Source organism: Rattus norvegicus, chromosome X (assembly GCF_036323735.1).
Source record: "Rattus norvegicus strain BN/NHsdMcwi chromosome X, GRCr8, whole genome shotgun sequence".
NCBI lineage: Eukaryota > Metazoa > Chordata > Mammalia > Rodentia > Muridae > Rattus > Rattus norvegicus.
Genome location: NC_086039.1, coordinates 40,805,604 through 40,826,100, shown reverse-complemented (window position 1 = coordinate 40,826,100; position 20,497 = coordinate 40,805,604). Strand labels below are relative to the sequence as shown.

General features: G+C 35.7%; 1 protein-coding gene across 6 annotated transcripts in view; it reads right to left on the bottom strand.

Annotated features, from left to right (window-relative positions):
* Positions 1-20,497, bottom strand: part of Cnksr2 (connector enhancer of kinase suppressor of Ras 2) — a 248,888-nt gene that overhangs the window by 145,630 nt on the left and 82,761 nt on the right. For all 6 annotated transcript variants that reach the window (XM_017602144.3, XM_063280272.1, XM_039100001.2 and 3 more), the window contains exon 5: positions 14,423-14,464. In XM_017602144.3, the coding sequence (XP_017457633.1) occupies positions 14,423-14,464 (42 nt within the window). The remainder of the gene's footprint in view (positions 1-14,422; positions 14,465-20,497) is intronic.

Here is a 20,497-nt window from a genome sequence, read left to right as displayed (position 1 = left end):
CTCAATGGTTGGCTGCTAGCATCTGCCTCTGTATTGGACATTCTCTGGCAGAGCCTCTCCGGAGACAGCTATATCAGGCTACTTTCAGCATGCATTTCTTGGCATCAGCAATATTGTCTGGGTTTGGTGGCTGTATGTATATGGGTTGGGTCCCCAGCAATGTTGTCTGGGCTTGGTGGTATATATCTTCAGTTTGAGTACAAAGTCAAGTATGTGAAGAAAAACAGGTTAGGGGAAGAAGAGACAAAATGGAAAGAAAGAGAAGGAAGCAGCAAGAGGGAAACGGAACTGGAAGGGAAGAGGGGAGGAGGGCATGGAGAAAGTAGCAGTGGAAGAAAAGAAGGAGCATATTTTTGAATGGTAAAGCACTTTATAACTAAGAAATCTATTTAACACTAAAACAAAAAGAAATATGTATTATTTTCCCATTTTGTTTACAAAGACCACACTGGTGGTTAAGGTAAAATATATTATTTGGTATCAGATAATCTTGATTTTAGCAGTAGGACTTTAATGAACTAACATGGCCTGGGATCTTTTAAGAGTTTATCAAAGGTGACAAGTCCTCGAGGCTTACCAATGAGATGAGTATTTTTGCAGCAAGCACAGTGAGTCTGCTCAAGCTCAAGGCCTGCAGCAGCTTTCCGGAACGGAAAGAATGCAGTGAAAGGGGGGTGGGGTGGGGGGGAGTGAGGCAAACAAAGCACATGGCTGAGGAAAGTTCCAGATTCTCTTTAGCCATTTTACCATATATAAAACAAGGATGTTAGCAGAACAATAAAGATAGTCCCCAATATGCCAACGAACATGTATTACAGGACAAGTCCTAACTGGGGGAAACTTCAGACTTACTGATTTGATGAAATTTAACACTAATTAAATTTAGTAAATGCTAGCTCCAGTAGAGAATGCATTAATTTTCTGCAATGTGTTCTGTAGTCTCACTCTGTTTTTGACAACTGAACCTAATGGCACCCTGCCCTCTGACCAGTCACCCAGGTGGTTCAGCCTCTATTCTTTCATCGTCATATTTTATATTAATACAAATCTGTGTTCAGCACTACATGCAAATTCCCCTTCTACAATACTCTTTCATAGATTTCTCTGATTTTAAAGATGAAAACAGTGGGATGTCAGAATTGATCCTAAGCCTTTTTCAATATTTTACTTTTGAATATTTTACTTGCATGAATATGAAATTAATTGTAAAAACCATCAAAAGTATGACTACAACAGAATAAGATAAACAATTTTATCTTCACTATAAGCACATCATAAATTAATTTTAAATATGGAATGTACTTTAAGTTAAAAAGTCAGCTACCATTTTCAGCAAATACAATAAATATTTTTATACCAGAATATTCAATTTAAAAAAATTTCCTTCTTTTTATTTAATCTTCTTTTATATATTCCAGATTTTAGTCTCCTCCTGGTCCACCCTCTAACTGTTCCACATCCCATATCTCCTACCTGTCCCCTGTCTTCACAAGGATGTCCCCACTGCCCACCCCCAACCCCATGAGACCACTAAACTCTCTGGGGCCTCCAGTCTCTTGAGGGTTAGAGGCATTTTCTCTGACTGAACCCAGACCTGGCAATCCTCTGTTGTATACATGTTAGGGTGCATGCTGGTCAGCTGGTGTATGCTGCCTAGGTGGTGATCCAGTGTTTGAGACATCTCCAGGGTCCAGGTTAATGGAGACTGCTTGTCTACCTATAGGGTTGCCCTCCTCCTCAGCTTCCCCCAGCTTTTCCCCAATTTAACAGAGGGTTCAGCAGCTTCTGTTCATTGGTCGGGTGCACATATCTGCATCTGACTCTTTCAGCTGCTTGTTGGGTCTTTTGGAGGGCAGTCATGCTAGGTCCCTTTCTGTGAGTGCTCCACAGCCTCAGTAACGGTGTCAGGTCTTAGGGCCTCCCCTTGAGCTGGATCCCACTGTGGGCCTGTTGCTAGACATTTTCCTCACTCAGGCTCTTCTCCATTTCTATCCCTGTAGTTCTTTCAGACAGGAACAATTACATTTAAGAATTTTTGACTGTGGGATAGCAACCCCATCCCTCACTTGATACCCTGTCTTTCTGCTGGAGGTGGGCTCTACAAGTTCCCTCTCCCCACTGTAGAGCACTTCATATAAGGTTCCTCCCTTTGAGTCCTGAGAGTCTCTCACCTCTCAGGTCTCTGGTATATTCTGGAGGGTTCCCCCCAACCTCCTACCTCCTAAAGTTGCCTGTTTCCACTCCTTCTGCTGGCCCTCAGGGCTTCAGTCCTTTTCCCCCACCCAATATCAGATCATGTTCCCCTCTCTCTCCCCCTGTACTCCCATCCCTTTTTCCTCCCAGGTCTCTCCCTCCCCCCTTATGATTGCTTTCTTCTCCCTCCCAAGTGGGACTGAGGTGTCCTCACTTGGGCCCTTCAGCTTGTTGGAGTTTTTGAGTTCTGTGGAATGTATCTTGGGTATTTTGTACTTTTCTTTTGGCTAATATCCACCTATTAGTGAGTACATACCATGCATGTCCTTTTGGGTTTGAGTTACCTCACTCAGGACAGTATTTTCTAGTTCCATCCATTTGCCTGTAAAACTCAGGATGTCCTCATTCTTAACAGCTGAGTAGTACCCCATTGTGTAAATGAACCACATTATCTGTATCCATTCTTCTTTTGTGGGACATCTGGGTTGTTTCCAGCTTCTGGCTATCAAAAACAAGGCTGCTAAGAACATAGTGGAGCATGTGTCTGTGGCATGGTGGGGCATCTTTTGGGTATATTCCCAAGAGTGGCATTCCTGGGTCTTCAGATAGATCTATTTCCAATTTTCTGAGGAACCCCAGACTGATTTCCAGAGTGGTTGTACCAGTTTGCAATCCCACCAACAATGGAGGAGTGTTCCTCTTTCTCCACATCCTCACCAGCATCAGTTGTCACCTGAGGTTTTGATCTTAGTCATTCTCACTGGTGAGAGGTGAAATCTCAGGGTCGTATTGATTTGCTTATCTCTGATCACTAAGGACTTTGAACATTTCTTTAGGTACTTCTCAGCCATTCAAGATTCCCCTGTTGTGAATTCTCGGTTTAGTTCTATACACCATTTTATTTTTATTGGGTTGTTTGGTTTCTTTGCTGGTCAGCTTCTTGTGTTCTTTGTATATTTTAGATATTAGCACTCTAATGGATGTGGTGTTAGTGAATATTTTTTCCCAATCTGTAGGTTGCTGATTTGTCATATTGACTTTATCCTTTGCCTTACAGAAGTCTTCCAGTTTCAAGAGTTCCCATTTATCCATTCTTAATCTTATGAGCCTGAGCCTTTGGAGTTCTGTTTAGGAAATTTCCCCCTGTGTCAATGAGTTCAATGCTCTTTCCCATTTTCTCTTCTATTAGATTCATAGTATCTGGTTTTTTGTTGAGGTCCTTAATCCACTTGGACTTGAGCTTTGTGCAAGGTGACAAATATGGGTCTATTTTCATTTTTCTACATCAGATCACCATGGTCTAGGGATGGTCTTCAATAACAGCAAAAAGAATAGAAAGCCCACATACACTTGGAAACAACTCTCTATTCAACGATAATTTGTTCAAGGAAAAAATAAAGGAAGAAATTAAAGACTTCTTGGAGTTGAATGAAAATGATGACACAGCATAACCAAACTTAATGGACACAATGTAAACAGTGCTAAGAGGAAAATTCATAGCACTAAGTGTCCTGGTATACTATTATTAAGTTTATCCAAACTATGTCAAGAGATAATACATATAATTATAAATTCCAAACACATTCAAATTTGGAAGTAGGTGGTGCATTTGGCTTGCATTAAAGAAAAGTTGTTATCAAACTAGGCCATAGAAGCAGCATAAAATTAGACAGTATTTGGAGGCTATTTGATTTATATGAGCTGTTTTAAACTCCTATGCAACCATTTCTGTTTCTTTTAATTTTGTTTTTCATACTCACAGAAGTAATCATGTAAGATGGCTTAAATGAAAGACAAGGGAATGCACCTGAAACCATATTTCAGTAATGATTTTATTTTGTAGCAATATTAAAACATATTGTTCACAATTAAAAAACAGAAACTGAAGAGATCCTACACTAGCAACCTAGACTTGAGAGCTCTAGAACAAAAAGAAGCAAACACTTCCAAGAGGAGTAGACTGCAGGAAATAATCAAACTCAGGGCCAAAATCAACCAAATAGAAACAAGGAGAACAATACAAAATGGCAACAAAAAAAAAAAAGCTGGTTCTTCGAGAGAATCAAGTTTTAAGAAGTATGACTCAAAATTGTCTCCATTATATCAAATTATTTTCCTCCTGATACAACAGGAAGGTAAGGTAGATGGCAGGAAATAGTCAAACTCGGGGCTGAAATCAACCAAATAGAAACAAATAGGACTATACAAAGAATTAACAAAACCAAAAGACAGTTCTTTGAGAAAATCGACAAGATAGATAAACCCCTAGCCAAACTAACTAAAGGGCCCAGAGACAGTATCCAAATTGACAAAATCAGAAATGAAAAGGGAGACATAACACAGAAACTGAGGAAATTCAAAATATCATCAGATCCTACTACAAAAGCCTATAGTCAACAAAACTGGAAAATCTAGATGAAGTTGATGATTTTTTAGACAGATACCACATCCCAAAGTTAAATCAAGAGCAGACACACTATTTAAACAGGCCCATGTCCTCTAAGGAAATAGAAGTCATTAAAAACCTCCCAACCAAAAGGAGCCCAGGGTAGAATTCTACCAGACCGTCAAAGAAGACGTGATACCAATATTCCTCAAAATATTCCATAAAATAGAAAACAGATGGAACACCACCTAATTCATTCTATGAAGCCACAATTACTCTGATACCTAAATCACAGAAAGAGAACTTCAGACCAATCTCGCTTATGAATATCGATGCAAAAATACTCAATAAAATTCTTGCAAATAAATCCAAGAACACATCAAAACTGTCATTCACCATGATCAAGTAGGCTTCATCCCAGAGATGCAAGGTTGGTTCAATATACGAAAATCCATTAATGTAATCCAACATATAAAGAAACTCAAAGAAGAAAAAATCACATGATCATCTCCTTAGATGCAGAAAAAGCATTTGACAAAATAAAACACCCCTTCATGTTAAAAGTATTGGAGAGATCAGGAATTCAAGGCCCAAACCTCAACATAATAAAAGCAAGTTACTGCAAACCAACAGTCAATTTCAAATTAAATGGAGAGATGCTTAAAGCAATCCCACTAAAATCTGTGACAAAACAAGGCTGCCCACTCTCCCCATATCTATTCAATATAATACTCAAAGTATTAGAACAATAAGACAACAAAGAGAGATCAAGGGGATACAAATTGACAAAGAAGAAATAAAGGTATCAGTATTTCCAGATGATATGATAGTATACATAAGCAACCTCAAAAATTCTACCACAGAACTTCTCCAGCTGATTAACAACTTCAGCAAAGTAGCCAGATATAAAATTAACTCTAGTAAATCAGGAGCCTTCCTTTATACAAATGCTAAAATGGCTGAGAAAGAAATTAGGTTAAAAACTCCCTTCACAATAGCTACAAATAATATAAAATATCTTGGGGTAACTCTAACCAAACAATTGAAAGAATCTGTATGACAATAACTTCAAGTCTCTTTAGAAAGAAATTGAATAAGATTTCAGAAAATGGAGAGATCTCCCATGCTCATGAATTGGCCGACTTAACAGTAAAAATGACTGTAGGGCGGCGGGCTGTGAAAGGTACCCTGAGATTCCTGGTCGAAATAGGTCGAATCCCCAGTCACCCTAAAAGGGATGCCAGGAGCATTCCAAGTCTCCCTGGAGATCAGGCCCTTCGTAGCTACAGTGCCCCACAGACCTCTCTGTAGAGAGGTTTGAGACAGATCAGTCATTTAGGGCAAGAACCAAGCCCCTCCTCCACAGGTGAGGATGTGACCAAGTCATGTAGGTTCAAGACAGATCAGTCATAGAAACAGGACCACACCCCTGAATATGTACATGAAGTCTTCCCAAGCTCTCAGGCTAAACCAATAGGAAGTACCTGCTATCGGACACTGACCCATCCAAAAACTGTATTTAAGAATCTTACACCCATAAGGAAGGGGAGGGGGAGGGGGATGTTTGCTCGGAAACCGGGAAAGGGAATAACACTCGAAATGTATATAAGAAATACTCAAGTTAATAAAAAAAGGATTAAATGTGTGTAGGAATTATTCTATCATCTGAGAGCTTCTGCCACAGGGCTGTAACACTGCCACTTGGGGAAGAGATCTGCTCTCTGAAAGTTGCCACCAGATGCTCACCTGTACCCCTTGCTGGCTAGTCAGTCTCCTGCTGGCTCAGCCCAGCCTAAAAGTAGCAGCAGCAGTAGTGGAGGCAGAGAAAGCAGTCCCTACTCTCTGCCAGTGTTCTCTTCTTTTTGCCTGAACTGTGTGCCTAGCCAGACCAGAGATCACTGTGGAAAGCCTCCAGCACGCAGACTCACAAATGGCCATCCTACCAAAGGCAATCTGCAGATTCAATACAATCTCCATCAAAATCCCAACCCAATTCTTCAAAGACACGGAATGAGCAATTCTTAATTTCATAGGGAAAAACAAATCCAGAATAGCGAAAACAATTCTTAACCATAAAAGAATGGCTGGTAGAATCACCACCCCTGACCTCAAACTTTACTACAGAGCAATAGTGATAAAAACTGCATGTATTGGTACAGAGACAGACATGTTGATCAATGGAATAGAATTGAAGATCCAGATGTAAAACGACACACTTATGCACACTTTATCTTTGACAAAGACCTCTAAAATATACAATGGAAAAAAGAAAGCATCTTCAATAAATGGTGCTGGTCTAACAGGATGTCACTTCAAAATTCTAATGGTAATAATTGAGAATCTTTCTTTTAACAGTGCAGCATGAGATATTAATATAGTTTATTCATAAATGATATATCCTTGAATTTTTCAGATGGTAATCATGAATAGAAAATATATCCTATAAATATATCATAGTTAATTGCAGGATTACTATTTTTCTTATTTTTCATTATTAGGTATTATGCTTCTTTGAACATTTCCTGTAGAAAATGTTACTGTGTTCCACAATTTATTCTAGATTGTATCATCAGGAAATTATAAGAATATGAACTCTGGAGTCAGACTATAAGAGTTTTTCTTTTCTTTTATTTGAGAATTTCATATGTGAGTACTGCATTTTCATCATTTCCATTTCTCCTTCTCACCTATTCAATCAATTCCTTGTGTGTGCTGACTTAACCTACTAGGAACATTTTATTGCATTTATGTACATGTTTCTGTGGATGATTACTTGAGATTGGATAATGTATCAGGGAGTTTGTCCATGGAGAAAATAGGTTTTTATTTATTTTCTTAGCAGCAACTGAGTGACTGTGGCTCTTCTAGGCATAGAACCTAGTGAAATTTCCTCCATCTACAGTGACATGTCACCTGGTGCTGCCATTACGCAGGTACATTAAGTTACCATACTGTTGCGATTTCATAAGCACATTTTCTTCATCATGTCTAGAAGACATTAGCAGCAAGCATCCTGGTCCACTGGTTTTAAAAATCTTTCCACCTTCTCTTCTATGAATTTTCCCTAATCTTAGGAGTTTTTAACTGATCATAAATCATTTCTGTCATTTTGTGAAACTTAACATAACCATTCTATGCTCAAATTTATTCATCTATAAAATAGAGATGATAATATTTTTTCCTGAGAACTAAAATGTGTTAGACTGTGTACAGCATTCACAGTAATGGCAACAAATTGCAAAATATCATGCAAATGTTAGAATTACTGTTTCTGAGACTTAAAAAGTATGTCAAACTTGTTTTCCTAAAAGGATTTGGCATTATACTTGTATAGCAATAAATTATGCCCATCCTATTTTCATGAAGGCTACTATCAGCACCTGAGTATTTTAAAAAGTATGTGTGTAAATAGATGGAAATATATCTTATTGCTCTCAAAAAAATCCCTTGTTATATGAGGATAACTGTCTCTGGCAAGTTCTAGTAGCTAGCTATTATGATCTAAAATAGGATGTGGTGATTGTAAATTTAAAAAATACATAAAACCTAGGTATGTATATTATCTTTTGATAGTCTGTTAAAATTTTCATTTAAAAATAACTGACACTTCTATGTTCTTTCTTGTTCTTAACCATCTCATCTGTGATTGTTTATCATGTATGCATTTTTGTTCATTCTGTACTTTTCTAGTCTGGAATTTGATTTTTGTTTAACTTATTTTATAATCTTACTCTAATACATTTATCAAGAAAGTACTTTACTAAACATATTAATCTAAAAATGTGTGTGTGGTGCTATTTGTTTCTGTGCATGAGCTTTGACCACTGCTTTTCTTTGAAATATTTGCAATTTCTGATCCAATGTATTTTGGAAATATTCATTCATATTCATTCTTATTCTCTCTCTCCTTTCTTCCCTTCCCCATCCCCCCTTCTCTCTCTCTCTCCCTCCCCATCCCCCACCCCTCCCCATCCCTCTTCCTCTCCCTCTCCCTCTCCTCCCTCTCCCTCTCCCTTTCCCTCACCCTCACTCTCCCTCTCCCTCACCCTCACTCTCCCTCTCCCTCTCCCTCTCCCTCTCCTCTCCTCTCCTCTCCTCTCCTCTCCTCTCCTCTCCTCTCCTCTCCTCTCCTCTCCTCTCCTCTCCTCTCATATTTGAGACAGTATCAATATGTATCCTAGATTGACTTGGATCTCATGAGTCTCCTTTCACAATTTTTCAAGTGCTGGGTTGCAGCCACAGCTTTTTTTTCTCCAGTCTCTTTAGATGAATGAGTGCAGGGTTACTTCTTGCCATTATACTGATAATATATCACTATGATAATATCTTGAAATAATTATTCTCCCAATATAGTTTCTAAATTTGGAATCCAAATAGCTTTTCCAAAATTATTCTCTCATAGCCTTGATTATTGCTTTTTTTCCTCACAAAGAGTTGCAGATGACCAAAACCTATCCTCTAAAGCCTTTATTTTCTCTCATATTTGCAATTTTCTGAATATATAAATATATATAATAAAACAATATTACTAAAGTCCAGTTTTATTAAAATATCATTTTTCTTTAATATCCAATATTTATTTTATTGATTTTAGTGTGGTCTTACTTCTATGTTTCTTTTGCTGCTTTTAATACAACCATGTTCTTAGCTCACTTGGTCTTAGTTTACAGTAGATGTACCTTCTTAATCACTTTATATAATAGGCAGTGTTCTTTTACCTCTTACTGTGGACATTAAATATACTTAGTAAGCCTACTTCATGAGGCACTATTAATTTATTAATGTAGTGTATTGAGTGGTATTTCCTTTCCTGTTTCTTTTTTTAAAAATCTAATCACTACATATTGAATTTAAAAAAAGACACATCTCACAACTCTTCTCAGCCAAGGTTTTGTATTTCTTTATGGAATTCCTAAGCTATAATAGTTTTCCATACATGATCATTCCCTTCCTCTTGAGAAATGACCCCCATCCCTTTCAGACAAAATGAAGATCAAGTCTATTACAAACATCTTCACTTTTCTTCAGTATAAATATATTCAAACAATTAGAATACTATGTGCGCCGTTTGAAATTTGATTTTATTATTTCACAAATTTCTCTTTCCTTCTCCCTCCCTCCCTCTCTCCCCCCCCCTCTCTCTTTCTTTCCTTCTTTCACAGAGAAGATCTCACACCTGGCCTGTCTGGGAATTAACTATGAGGACCAGGCTAGACATGAATTCACAGATTTCTGTTTGCCGTTGCTTTCCAAGTGCTGAGAAAAAGAATGTATAAGTCATTATGTCTAGCTTCACTTATCCAAATCTTGGTTAAAATCATATAAGAATATTTTATGTGACCTAAAATACTAGAAAACTGAAATTGCCATTCAGAGACCTATGCTTTCTTCTTACTAAAGTATAATAAATTTTCAAGTGTTCTGTTACATTTGCTTGGTAGAGGCTGGGCTATCCATAATTAGGAGCCTAGAATGAGAAGTAGAATAATAGCATGGCATAGGACCATTTTCTGAGCTGAACTCACTGACTAATGCTATCCGTGTCTCCATCATCATGAGACAGGATGTTAAATGTCCAGCTGGCTAGGGTATGGAGTTTTGCTGCATAAACACATTGTATTCATCTGCAAATAGCAAGTAACTCAAAATTTGGCATATGAAAAAGAAAAGAGAGAGGAATCTACTATTAATATAAGTTCAATTTACTAATAATGTATATTAATCAATAGAAAATTATGTAAGAAATAATTATTTTAAAATATAAATGATTACTATTTATTTTAGTTTTAAATAAAATTCAAGCATAATTTTATATTCTGAAACATCTTATTTCCTTAAGCAAAACTAACTAAATTTAAACTTAGATTTCATAAAGGAGAATTCTTGTAATGTTCCTTTATCATTTAGATTCCTGTTTTGTTTGGGAAGGTGAGAAGATGGGAAGGGTCTGGGGGGAAATTGGGGGAGGGGAAAGCATGATCAAAATATATTGTTTGAAAAAACTTTCTAATAAAAAATAAAAAATTCATTTCTATCATCCTGTCACAAGATAGCATCTGATTTATTTTCCAGAATAAAGTTTCATGTTTTCATGGCCCGCTATCAATTATTATTGTGTTTAATTACCTTGTAAACATTGGAATATTGTTTTAAAATATGCATATACCTTACTGGATCTATTCTTGTGCTTAATCAAATTACATCAACCGATGTAAAAAATATACCATACTTACATTAAGCAAAAAAAAAGAAAGAAAGAAAGAAAGAAAAAAGAAAAGTGAAATCATGGCTATGAATGAGAAGCTAAAATGATGCTAATGTATAAAATAGGTTCAACTAGTAACTCCTTCGGTCTTATGTTTCTAGCAGCCAATACATAGGGGAAATTAAATGCATGTGTTTTGATAAAAATAAGAGATTATTACTGAAAAACTGCCCCAAAGGAAAATCAGGACACACACAATGATCTCAATAAAAGTCTTGAAGTAAATATAATGAGCCATAGCAGTGGGTCAAAGTTTAAGTAAATTCAATAGTTCAGGAGCAACAGTCATTGCTGCAGAAAATTCAATGACAATGAAATAGACACTCAAAGGAAATAAAAACAATGTCTTCTCATTTTCCTCAATAATTGAAACAACATGCACAACTAATCAGTAGCCTTGAGTTCCACAGGAAACAGGAAAACACAGTAGACATGGCCTCAAGGAACTGGAATTGGTCGTAACTACTAAATCTAAATATAAAAGTGTGTCCATGATCTATGTTCAAATTCAGCATTCAAATGTTTTAATATCTGCAGCCCATAGTTTCATCTACTGGAAATGTATGATTAAGTGATATATGGGTTGGATATGTCTTATCAAAACTGGTTTGCAGCAGAATCTGTATGGAATTATGGATTTTTTATTGTGGAAAAATTTGCATATACATGATGGAACAACTTGGGAATGTGATCCAAGTATAGACATCAAATTCATGTGTTTTATATATACCTTTATGGAAATTTTATATATTATTTAAAACACTTTTCCTTAAAAAATAACTGTTTATGTACCTAGAACTATCAGAAAAAATTTGTGTCAACATTTTAGCATTCACAAGACCATAAGTGGTTACTCTAAATTTATGTGATTGTGAAAAGCAGCCACTTTCTTGTACTTACTCACACATAAGTACAATAGTAAAAACGAGATATAGCATTAACACAGTGGAAATCTATGCTCAGAGCAACACAAGTAGCATCATCAAAATACCTATAGCAGCTGTTATCCAGGAGCAGGCAATAAACAACTACAGACCTTTGGTCTCTATCTAAAATGTGTCTTGATTATAAGGTTATTACAAAAGATGTTTTATGGTTTTAGCTAAGAATAAAGATTAATAGTAGTTCTCAACCTTCCAATGTGTGGCCCTTGTATACAGTTGCTCATGTTGTGGTGACCCCCAATCATAAAACTATTTTTGTTGCTACTTCATTACTGTAATTTTGCTACTGTTATGAATCATAGTGTAAAATCATAATTATATGTAAGCCCTGTGAAAGGGTCATTTGCTCTCCAAAGAGGTTGCAACCCATAGGTTGAGACTGTTAAAAGCACTTAAGGGATCAAGGAGTAGGTTTCCTAGTGATAGAAGAGTACTATGTTAGATACAGTTAAAAATGTTTCTTCCAAAGTCATCTATCCCATTAAAACCAGATTTTGTCTTAGAAGTCTCTCCTTGATCATATAAAAATTATGATTTCATATTATGTTATAAATGAACATTTCTGTATTTTTCCAATAAGCCCATTATTTTCATTGTGTTAACAATAGGCACTTTCCCTGCCACTTTAAAAATTCCATCTTCATTGTAACTATTATCCTGGTCATCTAGATTCAGAACTGTTTTGACTATTTTACCACCAGCCAATGAATGAACAACTATAGTCTTGACGGCATAACTTTCTTTCACATCTACTTAATTGCATATTTTCCTTTTTCCATCAGTAGAAACTTTATAATAATATATCTTTAAAACTTTCAGGTTGAGTCTTGTCTTAAACATCTGCAACTAGCCTACGTTTCAATTTACTGAGGTAGATCTGTTCTTGTTTCATCATGATCAGCATATCGAATGAAAGGTGTTAATGACAATGCAATGGGATTTTTACTTTTTAATGTGTGTGGGTTTTTGTTTAGCGTTTTAGCATAGTGCTTCAACAGTTCATTCATTTGTTTCTTTAGGACATGCGTAGTGGTCTTCCGATACCTCAGTTTTCTTAAAGAAGTTTCATACTTAATACACTCCTTTCCAATAGCTTCAATAGCTTACTTTTGCATACAGATCAACTCACCTTATTCTTTTTACACTGTTATGTATAGATTATCTATATACATTTTAGGGTGTTTTAGCAGTATCTTTTTTTTTATCACAGATGGAATAAGCAATAAACAAACAAACAAGTAAACAAGCCATAGTAAATAATAGACATAGGTCTTAAGAAGATGGCCAATGCAAACCTCATTTTTTTTACCCTTTGAAGGAATTCCTGTATTAGAACAGGAAAACAGTTTTTTACAACTTTTGCTGAGGTCTGGAAGAGTCATCTTTTCCTTGGTAATGTTGACATAGTGGTGTTGTGAGTCTGAATTTTGAATGAACCCCATCATATGATATCAGGTATGGAATTTTCCACTTAAAATATCAGTGGCTTAAGTCTACTATCATATCATCTGCAGGCAGTGATATTTTGAAGGGGGATAACATTTGAAATGTAAATACATAAAATATCCAAGAAAGACAAAATAAAAAACCAATAATATCAGTGGCTCCCCATATGTAGTCAAAAAGTTTATTAGATTTGGAGTTGGCGAGGTGGCTCAGTGGGGAACAATCATTTGCTGCCAAACCTGATGCTCCGAGTTTAATCTTTGGAACTCACATTGTAGGTGAGAGGCCTCTCCCACAAATTTCCTCTGAATGCCACATGTGTGTAGTATTACATGCAAGTGCTCATATATAAACAATAAATAAATACAAAAAGGTCTTATATTTTGAATGAACTTCGGGATTACTACTCAATATATAATATGCTTATAGAATTTAAACTAATGTTTTAAATATATATGTATATAACTTAAATAAAAGTTATTTCTTTTCTATTCTACAGAGACTAAGAATAGTTGGACTAAAAACATTTAAGGGTGTTCTCTTCCCTTCCTAGACAAAGCAGGAGAATACATTAATTCCTTTTTTCTGACAGCAAAGGTCATCAGTACTACACAATGACGGGAAGTACATTATCTCAGCATTGCTGCCATTCTGAGTTGATGTTTCCTCCCCATATACTTAGTCAAGATATTTTATAAATGTCTTAACTCCTGAGGTACAAAGTAGTATTTGTATGTATTCAAATAATGAATGGATCCCAAAGCCATAAGCAAAGAAGCAAAATGGCATGACGCTAAGATTGTAACTAAGTAGAAGTAGAACTTCTGTAATAACTGCAGAAGTCCCATGTGCACAAGTGACGAAGGTATTTGAACAGGTGTGCATTCATTAGGAAGTAGATTTATAAAAAAAAGGAAGAGTAGGAGGAGGAAGAGGAGGAAGAAGAGAAGCAGCAGCAGAAACAATCCATTCAGTAACAACAAAAATATACCGTTTCACTGAGTATAATATTACCATAACTAATGAGTTTTGAATTCTTTTATAGGCTTCCTGAAATGTAAAAATACAATTAACTAAGGGAGGTTAATAGTCCATTTTATTATGGATTACTTTTTGTAAGCCATAGCCTTTTAATTGCTAAGTAAATATTGTCTAATGGAGACAAAAATTACATCCAAGTCTACTTACCACATGAAGAATTTTATTTTCAGTTTCATAGACAGTGCAATCCTGAAAAAAAACACAAATGTTAGGTTAAAAATTAAACAGCCATGTTAAACCATGTTTTTAGGAATTGTGCTAGGAAAAATTCTTAACATTTCAAGTAAAAAATAAAATAAGAGTGGGAAAATTTGGAATTTTTACTTTTATTTTTACCCAAGTAGTAAAAATAGTAATGTTAGATGGTCCATTATTAAGTGTATTTTGTAATTTGACTAGCTTTAAACACCTGGGACAAAGGCCAATAGGCATTAAGACTACTTTAGGACATCCAGTTAGACCAGTATCATGTATGGAAGATGCTTTCTTTTTTCATTGTTAATCCTAGCAATCCATGGGAATATGGGAGATCTTTCCATCTTCTGATGTATTCCTTAATTTTCTTCTTCAGAAACTTGAAGCTCTTGTCATTGGTCTTATTGTTCTTATGTTTAGGTACGGGCCTTGTATTTTTGTGCTCTCCAAAACAGCTCACATGAAAGGGTGTTGGATTTTGTTAAGGACTTTCTCAGCATCTATGTGATGACAATGTGGTTTTTTTCTTTCAGTTTCCTTTCAGGTGGATTACACTGATGGATTTCCATATATTGAACAGAACACCAATAGCTCAGGTACAAGTAATAAATGTTTTTATAATACTATTCAAACACAGTACTCTCTTCAATAATATTCAGATATATATTACAGCACAGACATATATTAATATTGCGTAGGCTGGCCTTACACTTATACCTGTTTTCCTTACCTTTCTGAGTGGCTACAATTTTAAAGCATAAGTCACTATACCTGTTATATTAGGACAAGGTTTTATGAGGAAAAGTTAGGTCAGGTTTACATCAGAGTTTAACTAAGCCCAGTACTAAAGATTGAATATCATATGCTAAACAGGAAAAATTTCTACCAATACAGTCATTTTTGTATCTGTAAATATTTAAAACAAAGTCAACTCTTACCTAGCTGTGATTTATATGTACAGGAAAGCCAGGGTAAGGATAATATATTCCTATGTGAAATGCATTATAATATCATCTAAATTTGTAAGGATTTAATTTTACAAAAATTATTTTTGAACAAATTGCATAATCTTAAAACTATTATTAAAAACCACTGTTTGTTTTTTGTAGGATTAGTGTGCTGAATCTGGTCTATATGCTTTGTAATCCAAAACAAAAAATGTCATGTATTATTAAACATGTGTCACTAATAAATATTATATTATCAAGGAAGAAGACACATAAATATTACTAAAGAAGTAAACTCTTGCTGTTTTATGAATGTATGTATATATATATTATATGTGTATTATGTATGTACATACATAAATATTTGTTCTCTCTGCTCATTGAAAAGACATAGGAACAAAGATCACTTTAGTAATAATTAATTTTTCAGTATTGTGGTCTTGTTATACCATTCCCCAGGCATTCTTAGAAACTGGCTAATTCCAAATCAGATTAGAAATATACAAGAAAAGACTGGACTGCATTTTGATTTAAGATAGAATGAAGCTATCTAAGATGACTAGTATTGAGCTGGAAGTGAACATGAGAATATTCCTACTTCCTGAATAAAATAATCTAACCACACAAGAAGATAGTGTACTGGATCGAAACAAAATAAATACTGTGGAATAGTAAATACATGAATGTGTCTGATGATTAAATATGAAATTTAAAAAGTATTAGTAGATAATATATGCAATAAAATAGTTTAGTGATATTACATATGCTAAACGGATTGGACCATATAGGTATCCTTTCCTCCAGAATGAGCACAGAAATGAGTAAAATATGGTTTTTTGATGGTTAAATTGTCACTTCTTCATGACCTAAAATTACTGGGAGGAAAATCCCAAGTACAGATTCCTTACAATGGGCTGGCCTGAAGTGAAGGCCAGGGGATTTTCTTAAGTCAATATAGGAAGATTCAGTTTTCTGTGGCTGGTGCTATGCTTTAGGGAAGGGTCCTGAACAATAAAAGAACAGAAATGCCTAGCCGAGCACAAACAAGCAAGCAAAAATTTATACATTCACTTCCTATTCATTTTTTTCATTTTTCTATTATTGATTATGAATTCAGCGTGGCCAGCTGATTGAAGTTCCTGCCTTGACTTCCTCACAATTATAGATGTAGTTGTAATTAATAAATGAAACAAGTCCCCATTTCTCCTACATTGCTTCACGTTAGGGTATTTTATTACAGCAACAGAAATGAAACCAAATCATGTAACATTTGCACAGATGTGCTAAAACTACACAGGAAATTGATGTTTTTACACCATTTAAAGTTTAATGTCTTTAGAAGCATATATGCCACAAAATTACGTAAAAGGATAATTATTTATTCTTTAATAGTTAATACTTTTCTTATAAAATTAAATATACCTGGATTATAGTATTCCTTGTTTCAGCCACATTTCAAACTTTCAGCTGTGGTACAGTGTCTGAATTGTTATATTTATAGTTATAGATCTAAACGTTTTTGAAAAATGAACTAGTGATACATGCTCAATGATTCTGATGGAATCTTACAAGTAGAAGTCTAAAGAAAAAGATATGTCAGGTGACCAAGGTAGTTAAGATTTTCAACCAGTATAAAAACCATATACAACTGTTAGAATTAAGCTTACTTATCAGTGAGTGCATACCATGTATGTTTTTCTGTGATTGGGTTACCTCACTCAGGATGATATTTTCCAGTTCCCTCCATTTGCCTACGAATTTCATAAAGTCATTGTTTTTGATAGCTGAGTAATATTCCATTGTGTAGATGTACCACATTTTCTGTATCCATTCCTCTGTTGAAGGGCATCTGGGTTCTTTCCAGCTTCTGGCTATTATAAATAAGGCTGTGATGAACATAGTGGAGCACGTGTCTTTGTTGTATGTTGGGGCATCTTTTGGGTATATGCCCAAGAGAGGTATAACTGGGTCCTCAGGTAGTTCAATGTCCAATTTTCTGAGGAACCTCCAGACTGATTTCCAGAATGGTTGTAGCAGTCTGCAATCCCACCAACAATGGAGGAGTGTTCCTCTTTCTCCGCATCCTCGCCAGCATTTGCTGTCACCTGAGTTTTTGATCTTAGCCATTCTCACTGGTGTGAGGTGAAATCTCAGGGTTGTTTTGATTTGCATTTCCCTTATGACTAAAGATGTTGAACATTTCTTTAGGTGTTTCTCAGCCATTCGGCATTCCTCAGCTGTGAATTCTTTGTTTAGCTCTGAACCCCATTTTTAATAGGGTTATTTGTCTCCCTGCAGTCTAACTTCTTGAGTTCTTTGTATATTTTGGATATAAGCCCTCTATCTGTTGTAGGATTGGTAAAGCTCTTTTCCCAATCTGTTGGTTGCCGTTTTGTCCTAACCACAGTGTCCTTTGCCTTACAGAAGCTTTACAGATAAACATAGCTAAATGATTGTAAGTGAAATTTTAAGAAATGAATTTTCTTTTTTATTAATGTATTTATTTTATACCCTGACCACAGCCTCTTCCTTCCCAGTCCCCACATTACTTACCTCCTATCCCCAATCCCCATCCCATTCTCCTCTGATAATGGGAGAAGTACCCTCTGGATAGCAACCCACCCAGGCATTTCAAGTCACTGTAGGGCTAGGCACATCCTTTCCCACTGAGGCCAGATAAGGTAATGCAGTTAGGGAAACAGGAAATACAGGCAGGCAACAGAGCCAGTAGCATCCCCAATTCCAGTTGTTGGGTGTTCTGCATGAAGACCAAGCTGCATATTTGCTACATATGTGTGTGGGACCGGGGTGCTAGGTCCAGCCAATGTATGCTCTTTGGTTGGTGGTTAAATCTCTGGAAGCCCCCAAGGAACCAGGTTAGTTGACTCTGTTGGTCTTCTTGTGGATCCCTATCCTCTCCATGTCCCTCAATTCTTTGCCCAACTCTTCCACAAGATTCCCTGAGCTCCATCTAATGTTTGGCTGTGGCTCTCTGCATGTATTTCCATTGGCTGCTGGGTGGAGTCTTCCAGAGGGCGGTTATGCTAGGCTTTCTGTTAGTACAACAGAATATCATTAATAGTGTCAGGGATTGGATCTTGCCCATGGATGGGTCTCAATATGGGCCAGTCATTGGTTGGCCATTCCTTCAATCTTTGTCCTTGAACTTCTTGTAGGCAGAACAAATTTTGGGTAGAAGGTTTTGTGGGTGGGTTAGAGTCTTTATATCTCTACTGGGAGTCCTGCCTGGCTACAGGAGGTGGACACTTCAGGATCCATATTGCCCATAGTGAGGAGTCTCAACTACAGTCATCCTCACAGACTCCCTGGAGCCTTTCCCATCCTAGGTCTCTGGCATGACCTAGAGATGCTTTCCCCACCCTGACCCATGACTACAATGGAAACTTTACAAGTTTTTAAGTGCCTGTGTGTAAAGTTATTGAACCTTAAGTCTATACAAAAATATTTGGGATTCCTTTGATTGGTTTAACAGACACAATTATAGGACTCAAAGAGCAGAAGAGGAGCCAGACAAATTCTACCTAAAAGCAGTTAGTAATGGTAGCCTTTAACTGGTAGCAATAAAGGCTTGGTGTGAGAACAATGTACCTGCAGCCTAACACTTTTAAGCTAATATAATCATTTTCGAATTTCAGTTTTCCATATAAGAAGTACTCTGAGATCAAGCTAAAATGCAGTCATAGATTTCATGCCCTGTAATATAGATTCACTGGGCTCTTAAATGGAGAGTACCAAGATGATTTTGATTAACATCAATTTTTAGAAAAAGTTTATTTTTAAGATTACTCAGTGATAGAAGAACAACTAACCAAACGTTATTAAATGTACAACATTCACAGCTTGGTAAACCGATTTAAAACATTGCTGCTGGCTTGTTCAAAACATCCATGGAACCATGTGATGCAGTTTCACATCCACACAATTGATCAATTGTTTTATTTTATTCTGCTAAACTAATTCAACAGCTCAGGGTTTTGAATAGCTCCATAGAGTTGTTTGTATCTCTACCTTCTTTGACCTAGATTGTCTTGTTTCTTACTGAAAGCCAGAGGCTATTATCAAGGACAAGGCCAGAGCATATTAATAACTGAATAACAAAATGAAGGAGCAAAGTCACTGAATATTAGCCTGCTGTCAGGGAAAATAAAAATAAATGTATGACATTTTGTTAAAACATTAATTTCATTTAATTTGTTTTATCATGATAAATAAACAAAGATAGGTACTTTGGAAGATAAATTTTATTAGTAAGTTATTTTACTTCCATGAAAATAGGATGTTAAAAAATGAGTTTTCAAAGTGTTGGTTTTATTAACACTTTGGGCCAAATCCTTTCCTAATAAAATATATCTCGTTTTAAAATGAAAACATTATTAAATGTAGAAGAATCTTCATTCTTATGAAGATATCAATGCTACAGAAGGATACATCTTTAACGTTCTAATTTTTCATGTTACAATTGAATTTAGTTTTAAAAATTTCAATTTAGAACAATATACATTTCCATGAGTTCTTTTCAAAACCAAAAGCTATCTTTTACTGTACATGTAAAATAAAATTTTCAATTCTTCTTTATCTTTCCTCATATAATGCTTCTGTAAATCTTGTCATTCAAACTTTATGCACCTAATTCCTTACGAGAAAGCATTTATAAAAATGAGGAAGCTTACCTTCAATTTTAATCATTTCTTGTTTCTAAAAGCATATACACAGAAATGCCATCTTATCATAGTATATAACTGTATCATAGATTATAGCCAATTGTCCATTCAGTTTAAAAATGAAGTCTTTGCTATACTGAGCACAGAACATACAAAATGAATTGTATTCCTATGCACTACCAATGTTATACTCTATAACTGGTCAACAAGTTTTAAGCATCAAAGGGCCATATTACTAAGAATAAATAGCACACATACTCATAAGCACCCTATGTTCTTCACTAAAGGATAAAAAGAAATAGTATAGGTCTCTAGCACGATATACATTTGTACTTCACGGAACTGCATTTTTATAAATGCCATCATTTTTCATCAGTCTAAATTTAGTGTTCATACTG